The sequence below is a fragment of the Schistocerca nitens genome, chromosome 3 (genome assembly GCF_023898315.1).
Source record: "Schistocerca nitens isolate TAMUIC-IGC-003100 chromosome 3, iqSchNite1.1, whole genome shotgun sequence".
NCBI classification, from domain to species: Eukaryota; Metazoa; Arthropoda; class Insecta; order Orthoptera; family Acrididae; genus Schistocerca; species Schistocerca nitens.
In genome coordinates, this window is record NC_064616.1 from 248,844,885 (window position 1) to 248,871,798 (window position 26,914).

At 41.5% G+C, this 26,914-nt stretch overlaps 1 protein-coding gene across 8 annotated transcripts in view; it reads right to left on the reverse strand.

Moving 5' to 3' along the window:
- Positions 1 to 26,914, reverse strand: part of LOC126248210 (nuclear factor 1 X-type) — a 601,762-nt gene that overhangs the window by 246,287 nt on the left and 328,561 nt on the right. For 6 of the 8 annotated variants that reach the window (XM_049949026.1, XM_049949027.1, XM_049949030.1 and 3 more), the window contains exon 5: positions 4,188 to 4,247. The exons of the other annotated variants lie outside the window; for them this stretch is intronic. In XM_049949026.1, the coding sequence (XP_049804983.1) occupies positions 4,188 to 4,247 (60 nt within the window). The remainder of the gene's footprint in view (positions 1 to 4,187; positions 4,248 to 26,914) is intronic. 8 annotated transcript variants of the gene reach the window in all.

Sequence of the window (26,914 nt, forward strand, 5' to 3'; positions counted from 1 at the left end):
TTTTGGCACTGAAGCCGATATTGATTTCCACCCTGCGATTGCTCATGAGGAACATTTCTTACATTCGTCGGATTTCTCCCCATGTTAAGCCAATTGCAGGAGCGCTGAGAGCGATTGCGCCCTCTACTGGATTAAAAAATACTCACAGGTAATTATAACGTTAGAGAAAAATATTTGTGTTGGTGTCCCGTTCAGCGTCCCAGCGTTTGTCGGTTTAAATAATTTTCAGCCCGTATAGTGTCAACTAACACAAAAATCACACTTTTAATATCGTCTATAGCTTATTATGACGATTGGAATGCGTTAGGTCTGAGTATCTTGAAAATTTTCTCCAGCGAATGAAAGTTGTAACAAATTATTACAGGAGAAATTCCGTCGGAACAATTGTTGACTGTAATGCTGAGCACTTTATCTTTGAATGGCGTGAGTAACGCGTTAGGAAACTTTGTCAGTATTTAGTATGCGGGGGAAACGAGCGGCGACAACAGTGCCATTATTTGTGGGCTGCAGTGACGAGGCCCCTGGGCAGGCCCCGGCTTTGACAGGAAATTGGGATTTATGCGAGTGAGAGGCGTCTTCCAGCGCCAGCTGTCAAAACTCGTTGCTGCAATTGCATGACAAACGCTCACGGCCCATAATAAATTAGCACCACCATTCTGGCTGCTCCGCATCCCTGTTATCACAAGTTCCCCACGTTACGCTTTCTAAATATCGCAAGCACGGTCTGCATTTAACGTACAGCGTCGCACCGATGAAGAAATCTGGAATGTATTATTTTTAACACCTGAAATTTTACGAATATCTTCCACGTCTTCCAGTAATGAGTATGCTAAGTGAATGGCAGAAACGAGTTAGTGTTTTCTGATTATGCTTTCCTTGCGATACTAATAGAAGCTGAAGAAATGAATTAAAATTTGTGCCACGGACGGGGCTTAAACCTGGGTTTTCTGCTTACTAGGCAGATGTTCCCTCCCGAACAGAAACTTCAGTTCACGCTTTCAGCCTATTTTCTTCCCTTCTTAAAGCGTGTTAGGGAGGGAACATCTGCATAGTAAGCAGAAGTCTCGGATTCAAGTCCTGGCCGTAACACAAATTTTAATTCGTTTCTTCAGCTAGTGTCATTATCGTAGATAAAGTTCAGACTCGTATGTCTCAAGGAAAATTTAATTCCATGAGATCTATAGCTTTCATTACAGTTCACAATGACAAGAAGACACTCGTAGATGTATAGCAGTTACGAAATATCCTTAAGGATACAAATTATTAATCTGTAACCCTCTATAACCTAAGGATTAAAAAAGGCAGCTGACGAAAGATCTCATCGTGCTCCACTGTACCTTCAGAGTAACTCTCCTCCCAGATACCTTTATTTAATTACCAGGGATTGAAAAATAGCGTAAATGGTCAAATTAGTATAACTAAAATAAACTACTTTTAACACCGACTAAGTTGCAAAACAATGTGTACCGTCTGGGAAACAAGTATGGAATAGACATCCCATTAGAAGCGATTGGCAAATAGCCGCGAAATTATAGAAATAGTGCAAAGGTTACTTAAGTGACATTCATTATATGAAACTTCTTCATGCTTTGCTAAGCTTACTTCTTTACCAGCCAGTTCTCTTTACAGAGCCAATGTGTCGCATGTTATATACTAACGGTCGTGAAAATTCCAACACTTGATAACAGTGGTCCGAATAAATTGAGAATCGGAGGATGTGTAAGCTAGTGTACCAGCAATAAAAACAACACTGCAGAGAGATGACCCACACGTAGTCTCCTCCCTTTTCTTATCGAGAGCTTAGTGTTATATCAAGTTTAGCGAGTGAGGAGGTAAAAAAGCAAACTGGAAACATATGTCAAGTGACGGCATGCCTCATAGACATCAGAGGGAGCGACGCAATGTGTAAGGGAATGAAAAAGGGGTAAAATATTCGGTCCTCGAAAAGCTGATTGGTTATACCGTGACGGTTAAGCTGGCAGAGGGCGTGATGGTACAACAGTGGTGTGTGTGTAGAATCGGTGGACAGGCGAGAATCGTACTCTGTGATGAGCAGGCACCGGAGCACACAATGTGTCCACAGCCACGTGATGTCCGCTGTCTTGTCTACACGTCCGTGACGGCTTGTGCAGCATCGTCCACAACGTTGCTACGACCCTGGAGCGTATAGATCTGTCCGCATTGTCGGGCCGTACTGGTGGTACCTATGCTGTGGTTGTGCTTCCCATTACCCAGAAACCAAAAACGAGCCAGACTGTGATGAACTGGGGTGGTGAGTTGTAAGCTGTAGTATTTAATCCGTCCTACACCGATCATGCTAGACACTGTTAAAGTAATCGCAATCTGGCAGCTTAACTTGTCGAGCGATGTGGAGTCCCGACGCCAAGCGTCTTGGATGAGGCCGCCAATGGGATACACCCTGAGCTTTCCATTGGTAATTTGAACTCAAATGGTCACACTTTTGGGCCAGAAATAGCGCCTATCCGTCTAGCAACTTCATATACTGATGTTTTGTGGACTCCCATTAAACCACACGGAGGGAGATACCACAGAAACATATCCGAGCCCTCCTAAATTCCAAGGCACTATGTCCGTGTACACTAATTCGTGGAATAAAGTTCGATAGTCATACACTCACGCCTGAGGTTCGAGTCCTCCCTCGGGCATGGGTGTGTGTGTTGTTCTTAGCATAAGCTAGTTTAAATTAGTTTAAGTAGTGTGTAAGTCTAGGGACCGATGACCTCAGCAGTTTGGTCCCTTAGGAATTCACACGCATTTGAACATTTGAACAGTCATACACATCCATCATCGTGTCGCATTTTTCACAACCGTAAGTGCATTCTGCGCTCTTTACTGAGAAATTTCAGACTTATCGTCTTCTATATTTCTGAGTACTATGAATTTGTAACTTGTCTAAAAATGACGTGAGGAGGGGACACGTATGTAGTTGCTTACACACATTTCTAATTATTTTTGCGGCATAGAAACGGTGTCTTTACAACTTAGCGGTGAGGTTAGTGCAATGGTGACTTTAATTCCGCAGAAGGAAACAGTAAATTTAACATGGAGGAAACGGACTGCGTTTCTCTCCCAGTTGTAACAACAGCTCACTACTGTTAGTCTCGTTTTCCTGTTTTTTCCAGTTCCTTACCGATGTGACTCGTCACGTGTCTGAACAGATAACTGGACTATAGTATCACAGTTGGTCTTTTCGAGTGTTACTTCTGAGCACAAATGTGACAGTAACAATTGCAGTTATCTGTAGATACACAAGACATGCAGATATTCGCGTAGCAAATTAAATACGAGTGATATTATTACAACTTTTGCTGCAGAGACTTTTCTTTCAGCCGCCTTACCGAGTGAAAGATACTGCATAATTTGTTGTGGCGAGGAATTATAGGCGGTTTGTAGCAATGAAAGCTGTTGCTATGCATATCACTACGTCGAACATTGTTTCCTTGAAAAGGCACATAATTTATTACACTGACGAAAAGCAATTAAGACTAAAATATATAGTTTTGAGCACTTATTTAAGTGATTAACGTTTACTGTATTTTTAGTCGATCCGTATTTTATTTGTAACTGTTGTCTGTATACTTGCCGCTCTTGGAATAAAGTAGAAATTTTGCTTTTTGCTGAATTAACTCTTTGGTACACTGCGATGCAGGGAATGAACTGACTTTCTGGTTTGTCGGTTGGAGCAAATAAAGCACCTCGATTTTTGCTGGTAGATAATTCTTTATTAAGACCGACTATTCGTAACTGCAACACAATTTCTCGGCAATTTCAAATACTGATAAACTTTGTTAATGAAGTTTGCAAAGACGCATTCTTCAGTCCCTTGGTGACCTATGAATAGCTACAGCGAATATAACATAGCTCTTAAAATTGCAGTAAACACTATTTACTTATAGAATATGAATGTGCATACGATGGTCCTTGCTTTCGAATGGAAACTATAGTGAAAAATTCTAGTACTTATAGTTGCCATGAGGGGGTTTTAAAATAAAATAATGGTCAATTTAGTAATGTGACCTAAATCGTTACTGTTATAAATGACTGCTACATACATTTCACTGTAACTACATGGAAATTACTTGTAAGTATGTTATTAGCAGAAATTTGAAAGCGGCTCTTTTGATTTAATATGCGATAAAAATAGAAACCTACAGTTAGAAACTTACCTTTCATTCCTCTGTCGTCATCTTTGTCATTATTGTTATCGCATAAGCCACTCAAGATTTCTGAAAGACAAGACATACATGTAAGGAAATGAGGAACTCTTTCTTTATGGGAATGTACCTATGAGGAAAGGACTTATTTACAATCAAGTTTACTTGGTGATTCGGGGCATTCTGAACGTGATCAATATACATTACTAATAGCTGTCGAATTTTATAGCCAGAGCCAAAATAGCGTGTTTTTTATTTTTCATTTTCCTTATGTTAGCAACAAGGCTTTAGTATCTCACTTCCAGTTTTTGTTTTACGATTTCAAGAGCATGTACATATAAAACGTTTTAGTCTATCTGATAAATTCTTATTGCCTGGTAAAATTAACTGTGATTAAAAGAACATACTGACTGAAGGAATATCTTTGTATGATTTCGTTCTGTTGTAATCGTGCTTATTTATGTACTTACATGCAACATTTCACAGGGTACTACAACAGTGCATGCAGGTATAATCTGTAGCGTCACTCTGTAATTAATAACGAAATAAGCTTGTGGTACAGTTAACATGACCAGGTATAAATTTTACGAAAGGTGTGGCTGAAGGTGTCGTATTTTAAAATGATATATTTTTATATTCAGCACTAGTGTTACTGCGGTACGAGTCATTCTCACAGAGCCAGGCGCATATGGCGAGCTAGAATCAAAACTAGCGCAACGATCTTATCAACAACTTGGCTCAAAGCGCTCATGGCAAAGAGAGGTCGTAAATCTTGAAAATCATGGAACGACATGAATCTGACACCCGAATAATAATTTTAAAATTATAGTAACTACTGAAATCTAGTAGTACGTGCCAGTCTTAGAATATCTCAGTTTGAATCAGATTATTAAATTCTCTAACCAAGAAATAGCCGATTGCGTCTCCGTTATGCAGAAACAGCTTGCTCTGTTTCTAAGACAAATTACAGACAGTAAGTGTAAAAATACATATTTCAGGCATTGTTACTAATCACATCCGTTTGAAACTATTTAAAATGAACAATCATTTTTTCATCCTCATCTGTCTTTTTTCTTTCAACGCTCTGTTTATGACAGAAGACTTCTGAAATATTCCTACATTTATTACACATCTTCCTTTATTGATTATATTATGTTTTTATTTCTTGTGTTTCCGCATTGGACTGTTCTGAAATCTAAATTGCCTTTCCACATGGCCAAGACGAGGCATTGGACCAAATACTTAAGGGACAGAATAAGTGAGCGCCCGGGTTCCCGGTTTCGATTCCCGGCGGGGTCAGGGATTTTCTCTGCCTCGTGATGACTCGGTGTTGTGTGCTGTCCTAAGGTTACTTAGGTTTAAGTATTTCTAAGTTCTAGGGGACTGATGACCATAGATGTTAAGTCCCATAGTGCTCAGAGCAATTTGAAGAGAACAAGTGAAGGCATTGGACCAAATACTAAAGAGACAGAATGAGTGAAGAACTTACTGGACATAAGGATTTTTTTAAAACCACTGAAATAAAGTTTTTTTAACAGTGGCGGAAGCTAAATGAATTTATAAAGAAAATCTGAAACGGGCATTCGGCTGATTTACAAAGACGCAAGCTTTGTTTTTAGAGAAGAATATGTCAACAACTTGTATCAACCTGCCTTTTGAGTAATCCAAAGTTCAGTGGCATTTTACTGAAAATATAGTCATAGTACTGATTTCAAAGAAATTGTTATTGTTTCTACAGATTAATTATGTTATTTTTGAGATGTTTTTCTTGTTATTAACGTAGCTCTTAATGCAAAGTATTAATCACAAAGTTGCTTCTGTAGTTTGAGTACTTAACATTAAACTGAAGCCTCTGTTCAGATACTTCCGCCTCTAACGACTTCATCGTCCTTGCCCAGATATTACAGGAAGTGAGTGATTCATGAAGAATTAATCTAGCATCTGTTTAACCTGAAAACTGAGAACTGATGTTTGTTTTACATAAAATATTTTTCGAAGTACATGATCATCTCGTCATTAAAGAAGCATCTAGCATTCGCGAAACTAAATCGTGATTACCGTAGCGGAGCTTGAACCACCTTCTTTCTGCATGTTATTCCTGTGCCTTATCAGTTGCATCACCTCTCTTGACTGGGGATTAGTGGAGTCATGTTGCTTGCCTTGAATTACTCCTGTGCTTTTCTAGACCTCTCTAGACGTCAGCAGGCTCTGAGGCACTGCGAGTATCCACTGCAGGTGGATAAGAAAGGACGTCAGACAGCTAAAGAACCAAAAAATTAAAGTCACCGGCAGAGCTCGAATCTCATCGGAGTAGAAACGCTAACGAGAAGTTATGTTTAATATGTTCATTTGGTTAGTGGACTGTCGAAATTTGTCCAAGATTGCAATCTGTCATTGTGGTCCGAATCACCGAGCTGTCCAAAACGGTCAAATGTCATGTAATTATGGAGACCCAATTTTGTTATAGGTTAGTAGTAAAAAAAAACAGTTAGAAACCCTAAGCCAGTTATTGACAATTTTAGAGACTGCTAAAAGTCAGAATTTAAAAAAAAATCTGAAAGAGCCATAATGACACATGACTGAAACTGCTGAGGGAAAGGACAAGAAGTTCTAAACGCCATCCGAATGCTCAAATAAACTGGATTCGTTGAACATGTAACTTAACGTAAATAGTCTTGAAGCATAACATTTGCTATAGTATACGCTTTCCTCGGTTTATACTCAAGACATGGGCGACATTCTGTAGGACGAACGGTCCATTCGGATGTATCAGGAAAATTTCGTCATTCTGTAGCCTGCTCTAATCTGAATTTCTCTGTGTGTTCTTATCCTCTACACATTATTAAGGGCAGTGTTTTCACCATACGATTTTGAAACTAATTAAGAATTACGCACCATTACTTCACAATTTTTGAAGTCACATGAGAAATAACATTCTAAACTGCTTGAGGTAAGTTTCTGAAAAAATATGGGAAGGAGGTATGGAAGGACTCGGTTTACTTGAAGTAATTTAGGGATACCACGGGAAAAGTAAATCGTACGGTCGCACAAGGATTTAAATCTCAGTCTTCCGGAATATAATGGTTTATCACTGCCCCACCAAGATCTGTTTTACGTTTAGTTTTCTAAGATGAAATCAACTGTCATTGCCAGTTTTTCGTATTGTAATAGTTACAATAAGAAAGGAGATCGGTACCTAACATTGGTCAGGATTCTTCAGACGATGCACTGCTCAATTTTCGTAAATGCACCAGGTCGTAATAGGAAGGAGAAAGGAATGGAAGAACTTTTGAATCAAGTAATTTTAAGGAAGGTGAGACGTCATCGTATTAGCAATGGCGTCACTTGATACAGAACGCTGTCTGTGCTCTAAAAGGACTGTAGGAGTGATAGTGACGAGAGGGATGAACCGTCCATGGTATTTTAAGAAACCATTCCAGCATTCGTGTGAAACGATTTGAGACACAAACGAAAAAATCACAGAAGCCTACGGTGTGTAGTAGGCATGGATCTCGCTGTATCAGTCTGTCAAGTATCACAAAATAAAGCTATTCCTGCAAACACTTGTTACAATGGTAAGTCGACAAAAACACATTATCAATCTTTTCTCTATTAGGCTAAAGTGCTTGTGCTAACAGTGATTAGTCATCTCGGGCTGAGCCACATTCAAGTCGTAACGTGCCATCCCGATTTAGAAATTTCATGGTTTCCATTAACAGTTTTAGGCTATTGCCAGAGCAGCTCATTTAACCCTGGCAATGGCCAGTCAGACTGAAGCAGTACCCTATCTTCGCAACTGAATTTCCAGTACATAATAAAAGTGTCTGAGCAGTACCCTTAACTTGCAATTAAATGAGCGAATTCAACTCTGCCTCCGTGAGCTATGATCCCCCTTTGAGTTGTGTTGTTCTCTAACATTGATGTTTGCAGAATTAATCACTGGAGGGAAAGCCAATGGTTTTTCCAATAATAGGAAATTACACATTCACCTATACGTGTTTTCTGAGTTTACATTTCATAATGACAGTGTTTCATGTCTAAAAATTTAAAAACAAATTTAAAAACGACAGTTATGTTTTTTAAGCACATAATAATTGCTATTTTTCAATTCTATGTTTGATTTTTCAGACATCAGATAAACTAAGAGCCCGTTGGTGATGGCAGAAAGGTGTCGAAACCTGTGTAGGTAAAGGTGTAAGGAAGAAAAACGTTGCTGCAGAAACAATTTAAACATACTCCTTCCTTCATCAGACGTGTAATCAGTGCGAAGTCTACATATATGTGCCACAGTATAGGTACTCTCAAGACAGTACAAACTACATTTTGAAGATGTGAGGGCAAAGTAGTTTGTTCTTTTCGGGTGGCAACCTGTAGTCACATTATTTAACAACAAAAGTGTTAGTCATTCCTTTCCATGTGGAACGTACGTCAATTTCTCTGACTGATTTATCGTGCTCCTGTGCCATAGAAAGAGTTGTCTTATCTGCACCACCTAATTACACTTGTACGGTTCCCGAAGCATTAAACGTCAAACAACGGCGCAGATTATTTTCGTGAAATAATATCCGCGAACAGCGATCAGCTTTAGTGTGGCTGTATATTGCACTCCGATCCCCCTTTGATAATTCGTTGTCCGCCCAACATTGTTAGTAATTTACAATCAAATTAATAAAGTAACATTAATAAAAGTTTTAAGAACGAATAATAAACGCACACAATATTTATGCATCAGTTAACAGACGTAATGTATGCGCATTTCGTTTAGAACGAGTCTCCCAACCAGATATCCTTCAGAATGACACGCGCCTGGTCTCAGCTACAACTGGCCTTTATATTCTCGCGTTCCTCTCGCCAACCTCTGCAGCCCGTGCACGGCACGAGAGAAGCAGAGTTATGGATCCACTATGTAGCTCCCTATATCGCCGTCTGTAATTATTTTCAAAAAGATTTGGAAAACACACCGCGATTACATTTACTAAAGCGATGTTTATCTTCACGGTTGCCATAATATGGCAACTGGCGCTTATAACAGATAATGAAGCTGTACAGGGTGCTCGAAGACGAACAGTAGACATTTTATTATGTGTTTGTACGGAAAATTTTCCTCGAGTAAGTTCACTAAACCTGTTTCGTCTTGTCGGTAAGTACAGAGCAACAGCTGTACAAATGATACCCATAAAATTTTTTTGAGAAATGGTTAGATACACAAATTGATTTTACGATGCATTTATTGATTCAAAAAGAGTCCGGAAAACTTCAACTGCAAAATTTCAGATTGTTTACCACAAACCCCAATGAATTTTTTAAATTACTTCGCAATGCTACGTGTGGCTGTGTGTCCTTTTCTGAAGGTAGAAGCAATATTTAACGTTCGAGCGAGCAATTAGTCACTTTTGTTTATGTTTGCTCTGTAGATTTTATCCCTTCATAAATAAGTCTGCCCGAATACGAACTGGAGAGAATGGTGACTAATGAATACGATGCCTGCGACAGAACAAGCTTTGAGGATTTGATAAGTTTGATTCGTCTGTCTCTTTATGATGTCTGTGGTTTACGTTGGGCTGAAAGGACATATCCAATCATGTAGCCAAAGGAACCAGTTTCATTAATTGTCGAAGCCTTTTGTAGGAACTCTGAGTTTAATGAGGCAACATAACCTGTTGAGAAATTGTCAAGCAAAAGGTACCACACATTTTTAGCCAGTCAATAATTTAAAGGCAATAGTCATGCCCCAATTTCATTGGTGTTCGTGGAGTTTCTCTTCTTTTCTCATTGTAGTGCTTCACGTGTGAATCTGTGCCTCGCAGGTGGCTGTAGTGGATGCTTGCACGTTCTAGTGTGTCGTTTGTTTTGGTACGTGTGACTATAGAAGTAAATAAATAGTGGAGTTGGAAATCAGGGTGGCGATACGCAGCCTGCTCCACTCAAACAGCACAGAGGAGGACGCCGAAGTTAACTTTACCTTCCGGCTATCGCACTGCCATCAACAACTTCATACGCCATCACTTCATGAAAAACTGCGACGAGGTTTGAAAATTAGAGTAGAAATCAGGACAGGCACAGCACCACGTTTTTCTCCCTGCCGGTCAAATGATGAACATATCTTCTACAATCGGCCGTCTGCATATCGGGCACCATTAAACTAACGTGTGTTAGCGAGCTCGTCTACCGAGACAAGGACCATACATTCACAGAGAAGAAATGAAGAAAATTCTAACTTTCAACGGGTGTAATACAAAACTGTCGAAACTACCAGGGACGGAATGCTAATTGTTATCTCTGCGCAGTGATCGACGATACGCGTGTAGCAGATGAATGTTGTTTTCCGTACTGCCATCGTGAACTGAGTCTGCTGTCGACATTTGAAACATATGTAAACAGGTGCAAACTGAGACTTGTACTGCAGACCTTTTTTTGATAAAGCGTTGGTCAGGTAATCCATTTTACTTTCATCTCATAACTCAGTTCCGCAACAATATGTTGTACGTTAGTATTCATGCATACACCTCGCCAAACAGAGCAATACGTTCGTTGTTAATTCATGCAGAATAACCAATAATCTGTACAGGGCTGAATGAGGGTTGTGTCTTATTTCATTTCAGTCTTTCGAAAGAAACAATCTAATTCTAGCATTATTTTCTTTATTTAAAGAGCTTATTTGTAATTGTGTTGTCTTTACGAATTCATGTTCTTTAAATTTTTTTATTCAACTATGAGCGGTGGTACACAAGTCATTCAATACAAGCACCCATTTATCATTTTGATCTAAGGAAGGTGGTGTTGATTTCTAAGACCTAAGATTTTAATGACATTCGTCTGTTTACTTTCTTCGGTAATGTTGCCCCTACTGAAACGTTCATAATGACGAAATTTCCTAGTAGGTTTCTTCGTAAAAATAAAATGACTGACTTATGCTGCAGTTCTGGTGCTCACGCGAACGTTTTAGGAACCACCATTCCCTACTTCTGTGACACATTGTTTTTATTTATTACATGCGATATCCTAAATTGTATTAGTGTTTTGGAAAGTATACGGAATATTATAAGTTAGCCCTAGAGATGGTCATCAGAAGTATCATCTGTATCCCAAACGCCGAGATTTGTATGTAATTAAAGCTGACACTGCTTGTTGATGCAGCGAACAAAATATTATCCACACTCCATCTGCTATGTGTTGCTGTTGAAGCAAGGTCAGTCAAGCAGACTTTGTCTAATTTCTCAATTCCAATCCAAAGAACGCGAGCCAGTTTCCAGCTGCCTTTTTGTAGGAAATTATTAGTGGAGGAAGCTATGAATCCAACCCCAGATGAAACAAAGCATGGAACCAGAATTTACATATAAAATAAATACCAAATGTTAATTTCAGAGCCGCGCGAGGTAGCCACGCCTTGTCACGGTACGCGTGGCTCCCCCCGTCGGAGATTCGAATCTTCAATCGGGCATGGGGGTGTGTGTTGTCCTTAGTGTAAGTTAGTTTAAGTTAGATTAAGAAATGTGTAAGCTTATGGACCGATAAACTCAGCACTTTGGTCCCATAAGACCTTACCATAAATTTCCAAATTTAAATTCAGCTATTCAGTATCGCTTGGAGGGAGATCATTATTGTTTCAAGTGTTAAAGTCACCAAACTTTTCAGAAAGAGTGCTTAAGTCATCAGAATTCTTTGTTGGCCTTAGTGGGTCTCCCTTCCTCTAGCCCCGCATAAAAGCAACATTTCTCAATTCACCAAGTTCAACTTCATGTAGATTCCGGTAGGTCATCGGTATATGCAATTAACTTCATTATAATTTTGACTGTATCCTCCGTCGTAAGCTAGTGCCGATGGTGTACTATTTGAAATGTCCTCGCAGTTAACTATAAGTTAAAGCCTACAAAGGAACACTGCTGAATGAACTCGAACAATTACCTACGCAGTTGTTACCCTCTCAGCTGTAAAGTTTGACATGGTATATATCAATCTGATACGAATTCTTAGTCTCTGAAAATTTCATAGAGCAGTTTACGCTAGTCACACTTGATCGTAATTAAAAGTAACCACAAATGTAGGTAGAATGACATGCTTTATATATTCTAGACCTAAAGTAGGCGATTACATAGTGCAGTTTCAATGCTTCGACTGTTATATGGAGAAGCTCTGTAATTAAGTATGGACTATCCGTCACCTATAGATGTCAAGCAGTTGGCGGACCTCAAACATGTGAAACAACCTCATTGTAAAAATGTCACCAACTGAGTGGTCTTGTAAAAATTTGCTGAAGCCATTACAAACAACGTTTATCATCTGAACGTACAAACTCCGCTTGACACGAAAGCTGTTCTGCAGCTATGCTTTGTTAGAGTGTTCCTTCACTCCTATGACTTGTTACGAAATGATGAATACATACAAAATCGTAATGGAAAAAAATTGTCTAAAATTGCAAGATAATTAACAAGTGATACTAAAAATAATTATTAGCAAGTGACGACGTGAAATTGTTATAACTTCAGGTGATGAGAAACTTACACTATGTGATCGAAGGTATCTGGACACCTGGCTGAAAATAACTTACAAGTTCGTGGCCCCCTCCATCGGTAATGCTGGAATTTACTATGGTGTTGGCCCACCCTTAGCCTTGATGACAGCTTCCACTCTCGCAGGCATACGTTCAATCAGGTGCTGGAAGGTTTCTTGGGGAATGGCAGCCCCTTCTACACGGAATGCAGCACTGAGGAGAGGTACTGATGTCGGTCGGTGAGGCCTGGCACGAAGTCGGCTTTCCAAACATCCCAAAGGTCTTCTATAGGATTCAGGTCAGGACTCTATGCAGGCCAGTCCACTACAGGGTTGTTATTGTCGTGTAACCACTCCGCCACAGGCCGTGCATTATGAAGAGGTGCTCGATCGTGTTGAAAGATGCAATCTCCATCCCCGAATTGCTCTTGAATAGTGGGAATTAAGAAGGTACTTAAAACATCAGTGCAGGCCTGTGCTGTGATAGTCGAACGCAAAACAACAAGGAATGCAAGCCCCCTCCATGAAAAACACGAAAACACCAAAACACTATCGCCTCCGAACTTAATTGTTGTCACTACACACGCTGGCAGATGACGTTCACCGGGCATTCGCCATACCCACACCCTGCCATCGGATCACCACATTGTGTACCGTGATTCGTCACTCCATACAACGTTTTTCCACTATTCAGTAGTCTAATGTTTACGCTCCTTACACCAAGCGAGGCGTCGTTTGGCATTTACCGGTGTGATGTGTGGCTTGTGAGCATGAAATCCGTTTTCTCACCTCCCGCCTAACTGTCATAGTACTTGCAGTGGATCCTGATGGAGGTTGGAATTCCTCTGTGGTGCTCTGGATAGATGTCTGCCTATTACACATTACAAACCTCTTCAACGGTCGGCGGTCTCTGTCAGTCAACAGACGAGGCCGGCCCGTACGCTTTTGTGCTGTTCATGTCCCTTCACGTTTCCACTTGACTGTCACATCAGAAACAATGGACCTAGGGAGGTTTAGGAGTGTGTAAATCTCGCGTACAGACGTATGACACAAATGACACCCAATCACCTGACCACGTTCGAAGTCCGTGAGTTCCGCGGAGCGCCCCATTCTGCTCTCTCACAATGCCTAATGACTACTGAGGTCGCTGATGTGGAGTACCTGGCAGCAGGTGGCAGCACAATGCACCTAATATGAAAAACGTATGTTTTTGGGAGTGTCCGGATACTTTTGATCACATAGTGTATGTGTTGCTCACAGTAATATAAAAATGTTACTCTGGAGGCTCTTTCCCTTGAAAATTTTTTTTCATGAAGGTGCAAAATATATCATTTGAACCCGGTATAACATGCTAAGTTTTCAGTTTTGCTATAGAGTTCTGACGGTGAATGATGAAACAAAGAAAAATTTGTATTTCAGTGTTGTTTTAATCCCACTTCGATTGTTAGATATGATAAGGATTTTAATCGCTTGACTGTAAGGAATATTTTGTCTTTCAGTGATGCAGTCCAATATTAGAACAGTGAAAATACCACATAGATTTAATGGGATTCAAAGGAAAGCTTCAGCTGTGTGCTGGGAGTGTGAAAGTGTTCATTTATTTTTGGGAACAGGGCAGTAATACAAAATTTTGATGACAGAGTAGTTTCCTAAATGGCGAGCGATGTCAATCCGTCAGGACTCATTGGCATCTACGCAAATTCCACTATATGTGAAGGTTCCCACACAACATCTGAGTAACCACAGTCAGTATGGTGTTGGAACATCTTCGGCTTGTCTTGAAGCGACGATTCGTTGCGAAACGGTACATGTGAAAGAAGTATTTTTGAAAGAAGTTTGTACAATTGCAGCATTACATTTGAGACGATGACAGGGAATATCATCTATGCTTCTTTGCTCCAAGAGCAATCATGAATGCTCAATAACGTTCAAGTTGTTCGAAGACATGATTAAAACGTTCTCGGTTTTCAAGCCGCGTCAATTCGAAGACCCATGCTGGAATCTTCTAGTAATAAAAGAAGTGACAGCCAACTTTTTTTTTTAGGTTTTCTATTGCGCTGAATCAAATCGTGGAATCTGTTCTACTTGATTACGTTACAGTAACACTGTATGGGAAGCTGTCTCATGCAGAAGTAGTTATTCACCAGAGTGGTTTGAGAATCAGCATAAACTTAAGGAAATTAATCAGACTGTCATGTATAAATTTTATCTGTATATGAAGATAGCACCAATATATATACACTGACTGGCAGTTTACTCAAACATACTTGCAAATTTATCCAGCACTTGTCTCGTAAACACATGGCCATAAAATCGTAGAAATTATCTCTACAATGCAAGTCTTTATAAAACTGCGTCTCGATAGTTTTCATCGTATAAACCATACGAAGTTCCTCATACCAATATGATACGTACAGCTATACATTTTTTGTACATACCTATGAAAAGTAACTGGTCCTGCTTTCACATACTTCTCCTTACAGCAACGACAATACTGAATCATAGCCGTTACTAAAACCCAAACGTGCAGCAACGTATATAAAACAAGGCTGATACATGTAATATTCAAGTTTCGCTATAACTGCAAATTGTAGACAAGCAGCGTCGCCCCAAAATCAAGTGACTACCCAGTTTGATTTTGAGACCATGCGCAGTAGATTAGCTCACTCCATAGATATGCACTAGATGTCTACACAAAGGTCACTCGGTTTCCATGGATTACGGGACGGTGGTTTGTGGGCACGGGGCTGGCGTGCGATAGCGTTCTAGATATTTTCCATTAGGGTCAGGTCAGGCGAATTTGCTGGGCCACACATCAAACTTAGTTCACATCATGCTCGTCAAACCAGCAAGCAGAATTCTGGTCTTGAGTCACAGACAGTTATCTTGCTGGAGCATGCCGGCACCGTGGTCAAATATAATTTTCACGTAGTCCACAACTTTCATGGTACCTTCGATTACTATCACAGGTTCCATGAGAGCCCAGGTGAAAATCCCCCAGAGCATACTTCTGCTCAAACCAAACTACGTTCTTGCAACGGTACATGTTTCGAGGAGCCCTTTGCCTAAATGGCGACGTATCCGGACTCGCCCATCGACCTGTTGTAACAAAAAACGTTATTCACCAGACCAAGCGACACTTTTCCATTCAGCAAGGATCCAGTCGCGATGACTCCTTGCCCACTGCAAAAAAATGGTTCAAATGGCTCTGAGCACTATGGGACTTAACATCTGTGGTCATCAGTCCCCCAGAACTTAGAACTACTTAAACCTAACTAACCTAAGGACATCACACACATCCATGCCCGAGGCAGGATTCGAACCTGCGACCGTAGCAGTCGCGCGGTTCCGGACTGAGCGCCTAGAACCGCGAGACCAATGCTTGCCCACTGCAGTCGTAATTGACGATGACGTTACGTCAACATGGGAACACATAGGGATCGTCTGACGGGGATCCTCATCTTCAACAATATGCAGCGAACGGTGTCCTCTCAAACACGCCTGCACCACTGCTGTACTGTATCATCAGATCTGCCTCTATTGTACTTTACAGAGCGGTCAAGCCTCCGGAACTAAGCCTTCTGTGATCAGGCGCGACGTCCAACACCTTGTCGCCTTTCGTGGTTTCACCGTTATTCAACCGCTCTCCATAAATGTTCAAGACAGAAGTACACGAACACCCGAGCAGTTGCGGCGTTTATGAGATGGACGTTTCCAAAGATCGGGCGATAACAATCCTCCCTTTGTCAAAGTCGCTTGTATCAGTGACTTTCCTCATTTGAGGCAAGTACCACCGTAAGAAAGATTCCTCATACGTCTCCCCTCGGCTTATATACACTGAAGGAAAAAAATCTCAACACCAAGTAGGAGTTACGTGAGGCAACAGTTGGTAAGCGCGTTTCTACATCTGAAAGATGACGTCAAATCAAATTACGCGATGCAAATCAAGTTTGCTTTAAATAAGCGCTGTAATGGTCAAAAGTGTTATCCTTTGAGACTGGACGTAGTGAGTCTATGTTAGTCAGGAATGACTTTAAAATGACAAAGACGCCATTATTATAGCTCACTGAGTTTGAACGAGGTCATGTAATAGGGCTACGAGAAGCTGGATGTTTCTTCTGCGATGTTGCAGAAAGACTTGGCAGAAATGTAGTCAGTGTACAAGATTGCTGGCAGCGGCGGTTACAGGAAGATATGGTCGCAGGAAGACCAGGTTCCGAACGGCCACGCGGCACTACCTAGAGGGAAGATCGCCGTGTTCGGCCTATGACTGTAGACCATCGTACAGCGTCTGCAGCAGCAATTCGAGCTGCAGTTGGCACCACAGTGCACAACGAACCGCTACAAATCGGTTACTTCATGGACAGCTACGAGTCAGACGCCCCGTAGTGTGCTTTCCACCGATCCCAAACCATCGCCGTTTGCGACTTCAGTAGTGTAAAGTGGGAGCTCATTGGATGGCAGGGTAGAGGTATGTTGTGTTTTTTGATGAAAGCTGGTTCTGCCTCGGTGTCAGCAATGGCCGATTGCTTGTAAGGAGGAGCCCACCAACCTGTTTGCGGTCTAGACAAAGCGGAACTATAGCTGGAGTTTCGGTCTGGGATGCGATTTCGTATGAGAGCTGGAGCACTCTCGCGGTTATCCCTTGCACCCTGGCTGCAAATTCATACGTCAGTCGGTGATACGACCTATTGTGCTGCTAGTCATTAATAGTATTCCAGGGGGTGTCTTCCAACAGGATAACGCTATCCCGTATACCTCTGCTGTAACCCATCACGTTCTACACAGTGTCGACATGTTGCCTCGGTCTGCCGATCACCAGATCTGTCTCCAATCTTGCACGTATGGGGCATCATCGGACGACAACTACAGCGTCATCCACAACCAGCATTAACCGTCGCTGTATTGACCGATCAAGTGCAACAGGCATGGAACTCCGTTCCACAAACTGTGCAACACAATGGATGCACGTTTTCATGCTACTGTTCAACATTATGGCGGTTACACCGGCTATTTATGTACTAGCATTTCACGTGTGCAATGTCTTCTACTCACACTTACATTACCTGTGATCTTGCAACGTAAATCAGTTAAATATGTTACCTAGACAAATGTTGTCCTGAAAACTGATTACTCTACATTAATTATTTATTGGGGTAGGGATTTTTTCCGTCAGTGTACTTTTCTTAGGGTGTCAGGTGACGGTAGCGGAACCTCGCCGTATGCAATATCACGCTGAGGACAGGGCCATCGTGGTTTGGCTCATCAGCGAATCTTTGTTAGAGTGTCAGTCCTATTTAGGGGATTGTTTAACATCCCTGAACCGCGACTGCACGTGTTGTGAAACGCCCTGTGGACCGTGGAACTATAAAACGTGGCTCGCTGAGGCAGCCTCCTTAAGAGTCAGCTGAGAGAACCGGTACAGCGGCACTGCGTGCCCATGCGTCGGGCCCCTTGCTTTCGCAAGTGTCACTATGTCTCGCTCTTTTGCTTAATTTCTGATTTAGTTCCACTTGCACGGCCAGACCAATTTTAAGTAATTTGTTCTGCTTCTCAGATACGAATAGTATCGCTGTAGTTGACGAAATAGTAGAGTTCTACGTCAGCGCATCTCGTTTCAAAAATGTTATCTGTGACGACGTAAGTACACTAATGGAAAGTAAAATCGCAACACCGAGAAATAAAGAATGTGGAGTAATTAGATTTTGGGAAAGTATTTGTCTAGGTAACACATTTAAGTGATTAGCGTTGCAAGTTTTCAGGACAATGTAAGTGCGAGAAAAACCATAGCAAATGTGAAATGCTAGTGCATGAATAACCAGTGTAGCAGCCAGAATTTTGAATGTAAGCCTGCAAATGTGCATGTATTGTGTTGTACAGGTGCTTGATGTCAGCTTGTGGGATGGAGTTCCATGCCTGTAGCATTCTGTCGATGTCGGGGCGGTTAATGCCGGTTGTGGATGACTCTCGGGTTGTCGTCCGATGACGTCTCATATATGCTCGAATGGAGACAAATCTGGTGATCCATCTGACCAAGGAAACATGTAAACATTCTGTAGAACATGTTGCGTTACAACAGTGATGTGTGGGCGAGCGTTATCCTATTGGAAAACACCCTCTGTAATGCTGCTCGTGAGTGGCAGCACAATAGGTCGAATCACCAGACTGACGTACAAATTTGGATTGAAGGTGCGTGGGAAAACCGCGAGAGTGCTCCTGCTGTCATACGAATTCGCACCCCAGACCATAACTCCAGGTGTAGGTCCAGTACGTCTAGGCTGCAGACAGGTTGCTTGCAGGGGCTCGTCTGACCACCTTCTAACCACCACACGGCCATTACTGGCACCGAGGCAGAACCAGCTCTACCTCGCCGTCCAATGAGCTCTCACGTGACACTAATGAAGTCGCAAACGGCGGTCGTTTGGGGTCAGTAGAATGCACGCTACAGGGCGTCTCGCTCGGATTTGTCCTTGAAGTAACTGATTTGTAACAATTCGTCGTGCACCGTGGTGGCAACTGCTGCTCGAATTGCTGCTGTAGATGCAGTGCGATGCGCCACAGCCACACGCCAAACACGACGGCCTTCACTCTCAGTAGTGCCACATGTCCGCCCGGAGCCCGGTCTTCTTGCGACCGTAACTTGTCGCGATCAGCACTGGCAACACTAATGTACAGTGGCTGTATTCCTGCCAAGTCTTTCTACAATATCACAGCAGGAACATCCAGCTTCTCGTAGCCCGATTACACGAATTCGTTCGAACTCTGTGAGCTGCTGATAATGGGGTCTTGTTCGTCTTAAATTCATTCTTGACCAGCATCAACGCACTACGTCCGATCTCAAAGGCTTACGCCGCTGGATCTTCAATGCAATTTTCTTCTTTCCCAATGGTTTTTGGAATCTTAATGTGACACTTTGCAGTTTTCCCTCCTGTTTCTTGTTAAGTGTGTTGTGGTCCTTCTCTGCCTGTTTGACTTCTCTATGACCCGACTAACACCCACGAGCGTCAGAGCGCGTATTTAAAGCAAAACCTTATTTGCATCTTCACAGTTGCGCTCCTAGTGCCAATCTTATGCGTCTGGAGCAAAATTTGGACAGACTTCATCTTTCAAATATAGAAACACGCCTACCAAGTTTCGTTGATATTGCGATTTTTGTTCGTCTATGTATATGATTGCGCTCTCTAGATAAAAGAATACCATGCTGTTGCTGTCTAGTTTCGTTTATCTCGCACGTCTCCTACTTGATATTGCGATTTTTGTTCTTCTGTGTATATGATTCGCTCTCTAGATAAAAGAATACCATGCTGTTGCTGTCTATAAAATAATCTGTTGTTTATTCACTTTACATTGTTCTCATTTCTGCAGCAAAGCACTATATTTATAGAGGTTATCAAAAAAGTTCATTCATGTTTTACAGCTGATGAAAGATCAATATTTGTGAGATTTTTCTCTTCCCCGTTAGATCTCCTTAAGATATTTTTCTAAATCAACAACCATTGGAGTGGTGTGATTGGATAAGTGTCATGGATACCAAGATGCCCTCACATAATATGAGGGGTGATCAAAAAGTTTCCGTTTGAGGACGTTGATACGGTGTTTATACAACGTAGCGCGACTGCGACCCGGGTATATAACTAGGCATAGGATTAGTGTGATATTCGTGTCTTTGCAACGTGAGTGAGGAAAATGCGGAAACGTGACGTTATTACGAGGGCTATTCAGAAGATAAGGTCCGATCGATCGCGAAATAGAAACACAGTGAAATCCCGATGAATATTTCCATACATCTGTTGGTCAGTGTCTCTAGTATGCTCGTCGAGCGTCCCATCGCTTTTTTCAGTCCTGAGCGCACAGTGAGAACGTAAAGGTGCCTAGAAAATACTGTCTCCTTCCATGTATGAGTGCCTGAGAGAGATTCGCCTACTTTCATGCAACCCACACAACATAACTCTTGTGCGTTTCCTTCTTCATGACAGTTCTCGGCCGCACACTGCAGGGACTATGAGGACGCTTCTGCAATGTTTCCTATGGGAAGTGTTTGCTCACCCACCATACAGTCCGGACTTGGGTCCCTCTGATTTTCGTCTCTACTCACGTGAACCGCTAGCTATGGAAGATAACATTCTGGCACAGACAACAAGCTGCAGATCAGCGTAGAGAATCGGCAGATTGTGACGAGGGCATCGAAAAATTGGTACAATGCTACGACATATGTCGCAGTCTGAGAGGCGACTATTGCGAGAAGTAGCTGGAAGGTGGAGCTAACTGTTGCAAATAAAATATTTTTAATTTTCACTGTGGGGTCCACATCGCGACCGATCGGACCTTACTTTCCGAGTAGGCCTCTTACTAATGCGTCCAAATAGGACCAGTGTGCTCCTTTTCGTTTCTTGGTCGCCATAGCACAAATACCGGTAGATATCCATTGGAGAATGAAGAATATGTATGGGGAAGCATGTCTGTTGAATACCACCGTTGTGGAATGGTGCGCAAAGTTCCGTGCTGTCGATTCAATACAAAACGACAGTCGGTCTGGGAGGCCAGCCCCATTCGTTAACAAAAAATGGGAGACACTCGAGCACCCGCCCTGTAGTCCTGATCTCTTCCTGTGCGATTATCACGGCTTTGGCCCCTAAAGAAAGACCTTGTAGGGTCGAAGATACGTTCGGACGAGGATGTGCAGTAGACAGCTACGGATTTGTTCATGCTGCAGGACACAATGTTTTACCAAAGGGTTATCTTCAATCTGGTGCGTCGGTGGGACTATTGCCTCAACGCTCACTGCGATTTTGCCTGCATGGCATACCGATTCTGGACTGTACGGCCTTTGAACGGAAACGTATTAATCGCCCGTTATACACAAGAAGTTCATCTAACCATCTTGTATGAAGTTATGTCGATAATTCATGAAACTCCTCTCCTCATTGAACTATTTAGATATCCACTGACACGGTGCTATTACTTCTGCACTTATGTGCATGGAAAGTTGTTTAAGCAACATATCTATATGAACGTAACTACAACGTTAGGGAGTTTGGTCTTCATATCAAAGCAATACTTATCACTTTGTACCTCCTCCTCCAGATGTCGATGAGGTTTTCGTCAGATACAGATGCATATTGTTTCATTTCCTCTATCAGTTCTGAAACTTGGAAAAGAGATATTACGAGGTGACATTGTTTTTTTCCCAACTCGCGTTTTGGTCAGAAGCGTATGAGGTAGTGGGTAACTTCGCGTGATCTCCGTAACAACGTCCAATTTTTTCTGGTTAATCAGCTTCTAGGGAGGTTCTGATTATGGAGCAAATCTGACTTGATGTACCTCTATGACCAGCACTCTTTCTTTTGCTGTGTTTTTGGGCCATTGATTTTTAAGAAATTTGATCTATAGGAGGTACAACATAAATTGGGAATTTTTTCGTATGAGGACGTAGCATACTTAACACTATAGACAATTCCTTACCAAGATAATTTATTTAGCACCAAATTCCCCTCTGACATAGATGTCAAGTTTTTTGGTGTTGCAGCGATTTTCGCTTCATGTGTTTGCGCCATCATTTGGTGATTCTTGCCCTTAAGACCAAATAAGTAATATTATTCTGAGGAGACTCTTCACTGTATGAAAATGTTGACTAAGACAGGAGTTCCAGTTTTGTGTAGTTTATAAAGGAATCGTATGAATACAACAAATTTTGTTTGTTTCATGTGTACTTTACATGTAAAATATTTCAATGAATGTTACACTTCTTGCAACAGAAAGGCACAAAATCTTTGTTTTTCTGCACTGTTTGACTACAGGAACGCGAAGCACCTCAGCCTTAATACAGATGTTGTTTAATACATACGGATTTAAGACACAAAGGAATTAAAGACATTATTTGCCAGCGGGCATTGATTTGTATCAATGGGGAAGTTCAAAATTTTTTCCAGATTGGGATTCGAACCCAGGACTCCTGCTTTTTCGGCAGATACGCTGTCCACTACGCCGTGTAGACGCAGTGGTCACCCCATCCGCACTGACTACCCTAGCCCTCCTCCTGATAGAACCAAATTCTCAACATAGGCACACACTACCGATGTAGTGCCTCTGGACATGTCCGAACGGACACCACATATACATACAGCTTTAGCTAGCTAAAAGTCATAGGAAAATCGTTGTTCTTTTTTTCACGATATCAAACCATGGACTTAGTCGTCTAATTTACTGGACGCGATATTTCCTATCCCTTTTTTTCAGCGTTTGTTCTGTCAGACGGTATAGCTATAAGTAAACGCCCCCTTCAACTGCAAATATGTCCACCAGTAATGCAAAATGGATGGCAGAGGATGAGGATTCATCGTCCTATGCTGGTTTGACTACATGGAGTTCACATTATAGCTATGGAATATTTCTTATCTTGATATGAAAATGTGCACCAGCTGCTGAATTTACTACGTTACGTTCGAAAAAGTTAAATAATATGGAGAAAATTACGTTTACTGCAACTATGTACAACTTTCTCCGTGTATTTTAGGGCATATTCCGTTGCTGAGAAGCCTATCCGAGGCAAATCCCGAATTTATGAGCTCTGGCACTCACAGTGCCGATGAAACTCTTGTTCGGTGTCAAGTTTTTTGTGTTTTCGCTTACTCAGTGTTAATGACGTGTTTTTCCAATGGATAGAAATGGGAAAAGTAACGCTGTGGGCTCCTTTAAGGAATCATCCTGAAATTTATCGGGAAGGGTTCAGGGAAACCGTGAGACATCTGAATCACTGCCGGCCGGGTATTGAATCTCCCTCTTTCTGAAGACGAGTCCATTACTTCAGGTTCTAAGTTTTCTCGCTGTGTCGCTGACAGGCAGCTGATGCAAAATTTCGCTTCCGTGTCCTAGCGACAATGTTGCCAACTATGGTTTATATCGCTCCTTAGACGATGATAGATTTTTAGGAGACACTTCTTTGCGTTCCTTACTTTTTCCTTACTCTGGTTAAGTAATAGGCAATTTACAGCAAATTAATTGACCAGGACTTGATTGATTTAAGACATGCTAGAAAATTCTTTGGTGACTTTGCATCCACATTTAGTCTGACAAATTTCACCATTTGTCTGAGGGTTGCTGTTATGTTTGAAAAAGCTCTTAACAAGATTTAAAAAATGCTATATTTGTTCATCGACCTATAAAATTATAGCCAGTTATTCTATCACTGTTGAAATGATTAGATACTGACTTTAGACAGCATGTTATGGGATTTTCATATACTGTTCGAAAATTCCGTTCAAGTGTGCTGTTTCCACGTGGGGACGATTATCTAAAAGTCTGACATATATATCCATAACGTTCCATGTTCTACTGTAAGAGAGTGCGTTCGCTATTGTATTTGGGAAAGAAAGCACATCTTTCGCTACAGCGGATGGAGTAGTTCTGCGTGTCACATTAATGGCTTGTCGCCTGACCTTGCAAGGACCGTCGGTACGAAGACAACCTGCCTCAGGATGGGAAGCCGCTCGAAAGCAGCGCACTTGATCGAGTCTAGATCATGGTTACATTCCATCTCCGGGATCGTGTAGGCTCTGGGTCTTTCAAGTGCTACCATGTCAAGTGTGTACCGAGAGTACTTCGATTCTAGGGAAACGTATGTCGCTTGTCAGCTGTTGTGGACAACAATTTTTTTTTAATGACAACTGTCGCCGTCGACTTGTACTTATTCTGACAAAAAGGTTTGATCCCGCCCCGAAACTCCTTCACCCCACAAGATTGCAATCTTATTGAGCACATCTAAGGTGCCATCGAACGGGAAGTAAGTGGTTTGGAATCAGCAATCTCCATATGTTGTGGGCGTCGACGAAGCTGTCATATATCAGAATGACTTTTCGATGCTTTCGATGTCTCAAGAAATCAAGAGGGATCGCCACCATATAAAAGAAAAGGTACTGTATAGCTATGAAATGATACATCTAAGCCGGTTATCTACGAGTGCATGGTGATCATAAAACGCATTGTAACGTATTTAGCAGCATCGATTATCAATAAGCTAGCACAAGAATAAAAAGTCTTGGCAGTAATCCTCGCACTTTGAAGTCTAAACTGAAGAATTTCCTTGTTGTTCATTTCTTCCATTCTTTCGGGGAGTTCTTGAAAAAAAAAATTAGCAAATTCCTGTGTTATCTTGTTGATTATGATAATATATACTCAGCTACTTCTCGTCTGCATTGATTCGTGTAGATTTTATTTTTTTATTATTAAATTTTATGGTGCTAATTTCATTGATTCGTTCCTTCAGGATGGAGACTTGCTCTTCAATTTGCTCCTGCGGAACTAGACGTAGGAAACAAAAAGTAAATATATATAGAGAATAAATTAAGTGACGCACTATTGTCTTCTAGTGATCTTTTTGATGAAATGGTACGTTACTGCTCTAGTCGAGCATATTAGCTGGTGACACGTTTCTTCTCTGCAGAGTGATTAGTTTCCTATTCTCTATTTCGTTAGTTTTCGTTTAAGTATTACCAGCAATATATAGTTGGGACTATTCTAGGTGAGGATTAGGTAGTTAAATGTCACATAATCCGTTCAAAATCGTATGGAACAAAATTATCCGTTCAAATTCTATTTCTGCTTGTTGCATCTTTTGATATTTGGCTCAGTATACAAGTGCAAGGAAAAAATCAACTCAAAAAACTTAAACGAATCTCGTAGATGGCTAGGAAATCACAATGAATAGGGTTGAACTCATTGGGCACCATAGCAACACCTTCCTTGTAAGCTGTCTCGAGCACAGCTGAAATCACCGTTTAGTGGAGAGGTACTTTGTATTATTTAAAAGATGAGTGATAGATATCTGTTTCCAATCACCTATATAGCCACGTGAGTCACGATTCTTTGTGAACTCTAACTGCACGGAGCGGTCTTTACCACATATGTAAGCTGCCATGTAGGTCACTGTACACACGCCTGTCTAGGACACGAATCAGACAGTACTATCCACATCCCATGTGCCAGAACACCGGAAAATGTTTTTGAATGCATTAATACGACTTGGAGGCCAGTATAGCACTGAGTTCGGTACATATTCCGGTGTAGCATCGTGCTGTTCGAAGTGCAGATGAAATCACTGCGTGTTTTTTACCGTCGGTGAGACACAGAAGAGACCTTCCCAGAGATGAAAGGTGCAAAATCGACGAAAGAAATTTGCAACTATGTGCTCATAGAACTAAAAAATTCACGATTTAAAAAAAAAAAATCTTTGCGTATGAAGTAGACTGTGAAATTGGTCGCTAAAGTATATCTGCCCGGACATAAATCAGAAGTTACACTACTCACTTCTCGGTGGCCAAAAATATTTATTAATAAGTAATTATGAACAACGGTCAAATACGGGTTGAGTTTAATATTCGCAATGGTGTAGTCAAGAAAAAGTGTTTCATTTCTTTTGTAAGGGTGTTGTGCAGACTTTTTCAGAGACAAAATGTACAATGTAGATCAAAGGTCCCAAGAAACGTCCCTTCTTTGATTCCTTACGTATTTCATATGTGGAGTAATGCTTGTCAGAGATGGAAGGTCACCAGTCTGAGATTCTAATCAGATACGACTCGATTCATGTCCAGTGTGAGAGCAACAAAAGAATTTATTAACAAGTAAACTCAACCCAGAGGCACGTACAATTTGAGTTTGGTGAACAGCCTGTAAAGGACAATACATAGCCGAAAGAACGAGTGGACTGTGCGCCGAGACACCTACGTCCAGACGGATAATTAAATGGCAGCGTGCGCAGACGGCCTTGAAGCTCTCTTAGGCGCATACACAGTTATACCTGCGCAATTTATACCTCCGCAGCGTTGCTCAGACGCACTTTCAAGGCGCGGACCGAGCAACGAGCAGAAAAGTTGTAGACGTAACGACCTGCCGTATATTACACAGACTTGCCCAACAATACGTTCTCCGACATTTGTAACGCTCTAATTGCTCACATACATCGCAATCAGAACGAAAACGCAGCCTATTCTTGTTGCACAGGAGAGCCACCAAATGCTGTCACCCGTTGCATTTAAAACGTGATGTCGTGGTAACCCCGGCGCTGTCGGTTTCGTAACATATTATGAACACGACGCGGCGTCGGACAAGCAGTGTTGGTTGTGAATGAAAGTAACACTTGGAGGCTCGGAGTAGATTTTAATGATGAATTCCAGCTAAGGTGCGTGCGCAGAATCAAGAAAAGAGCCATGTAATGCATGAGTCATATCCTATTTTGCTTGTTAAGTCTTAATGTC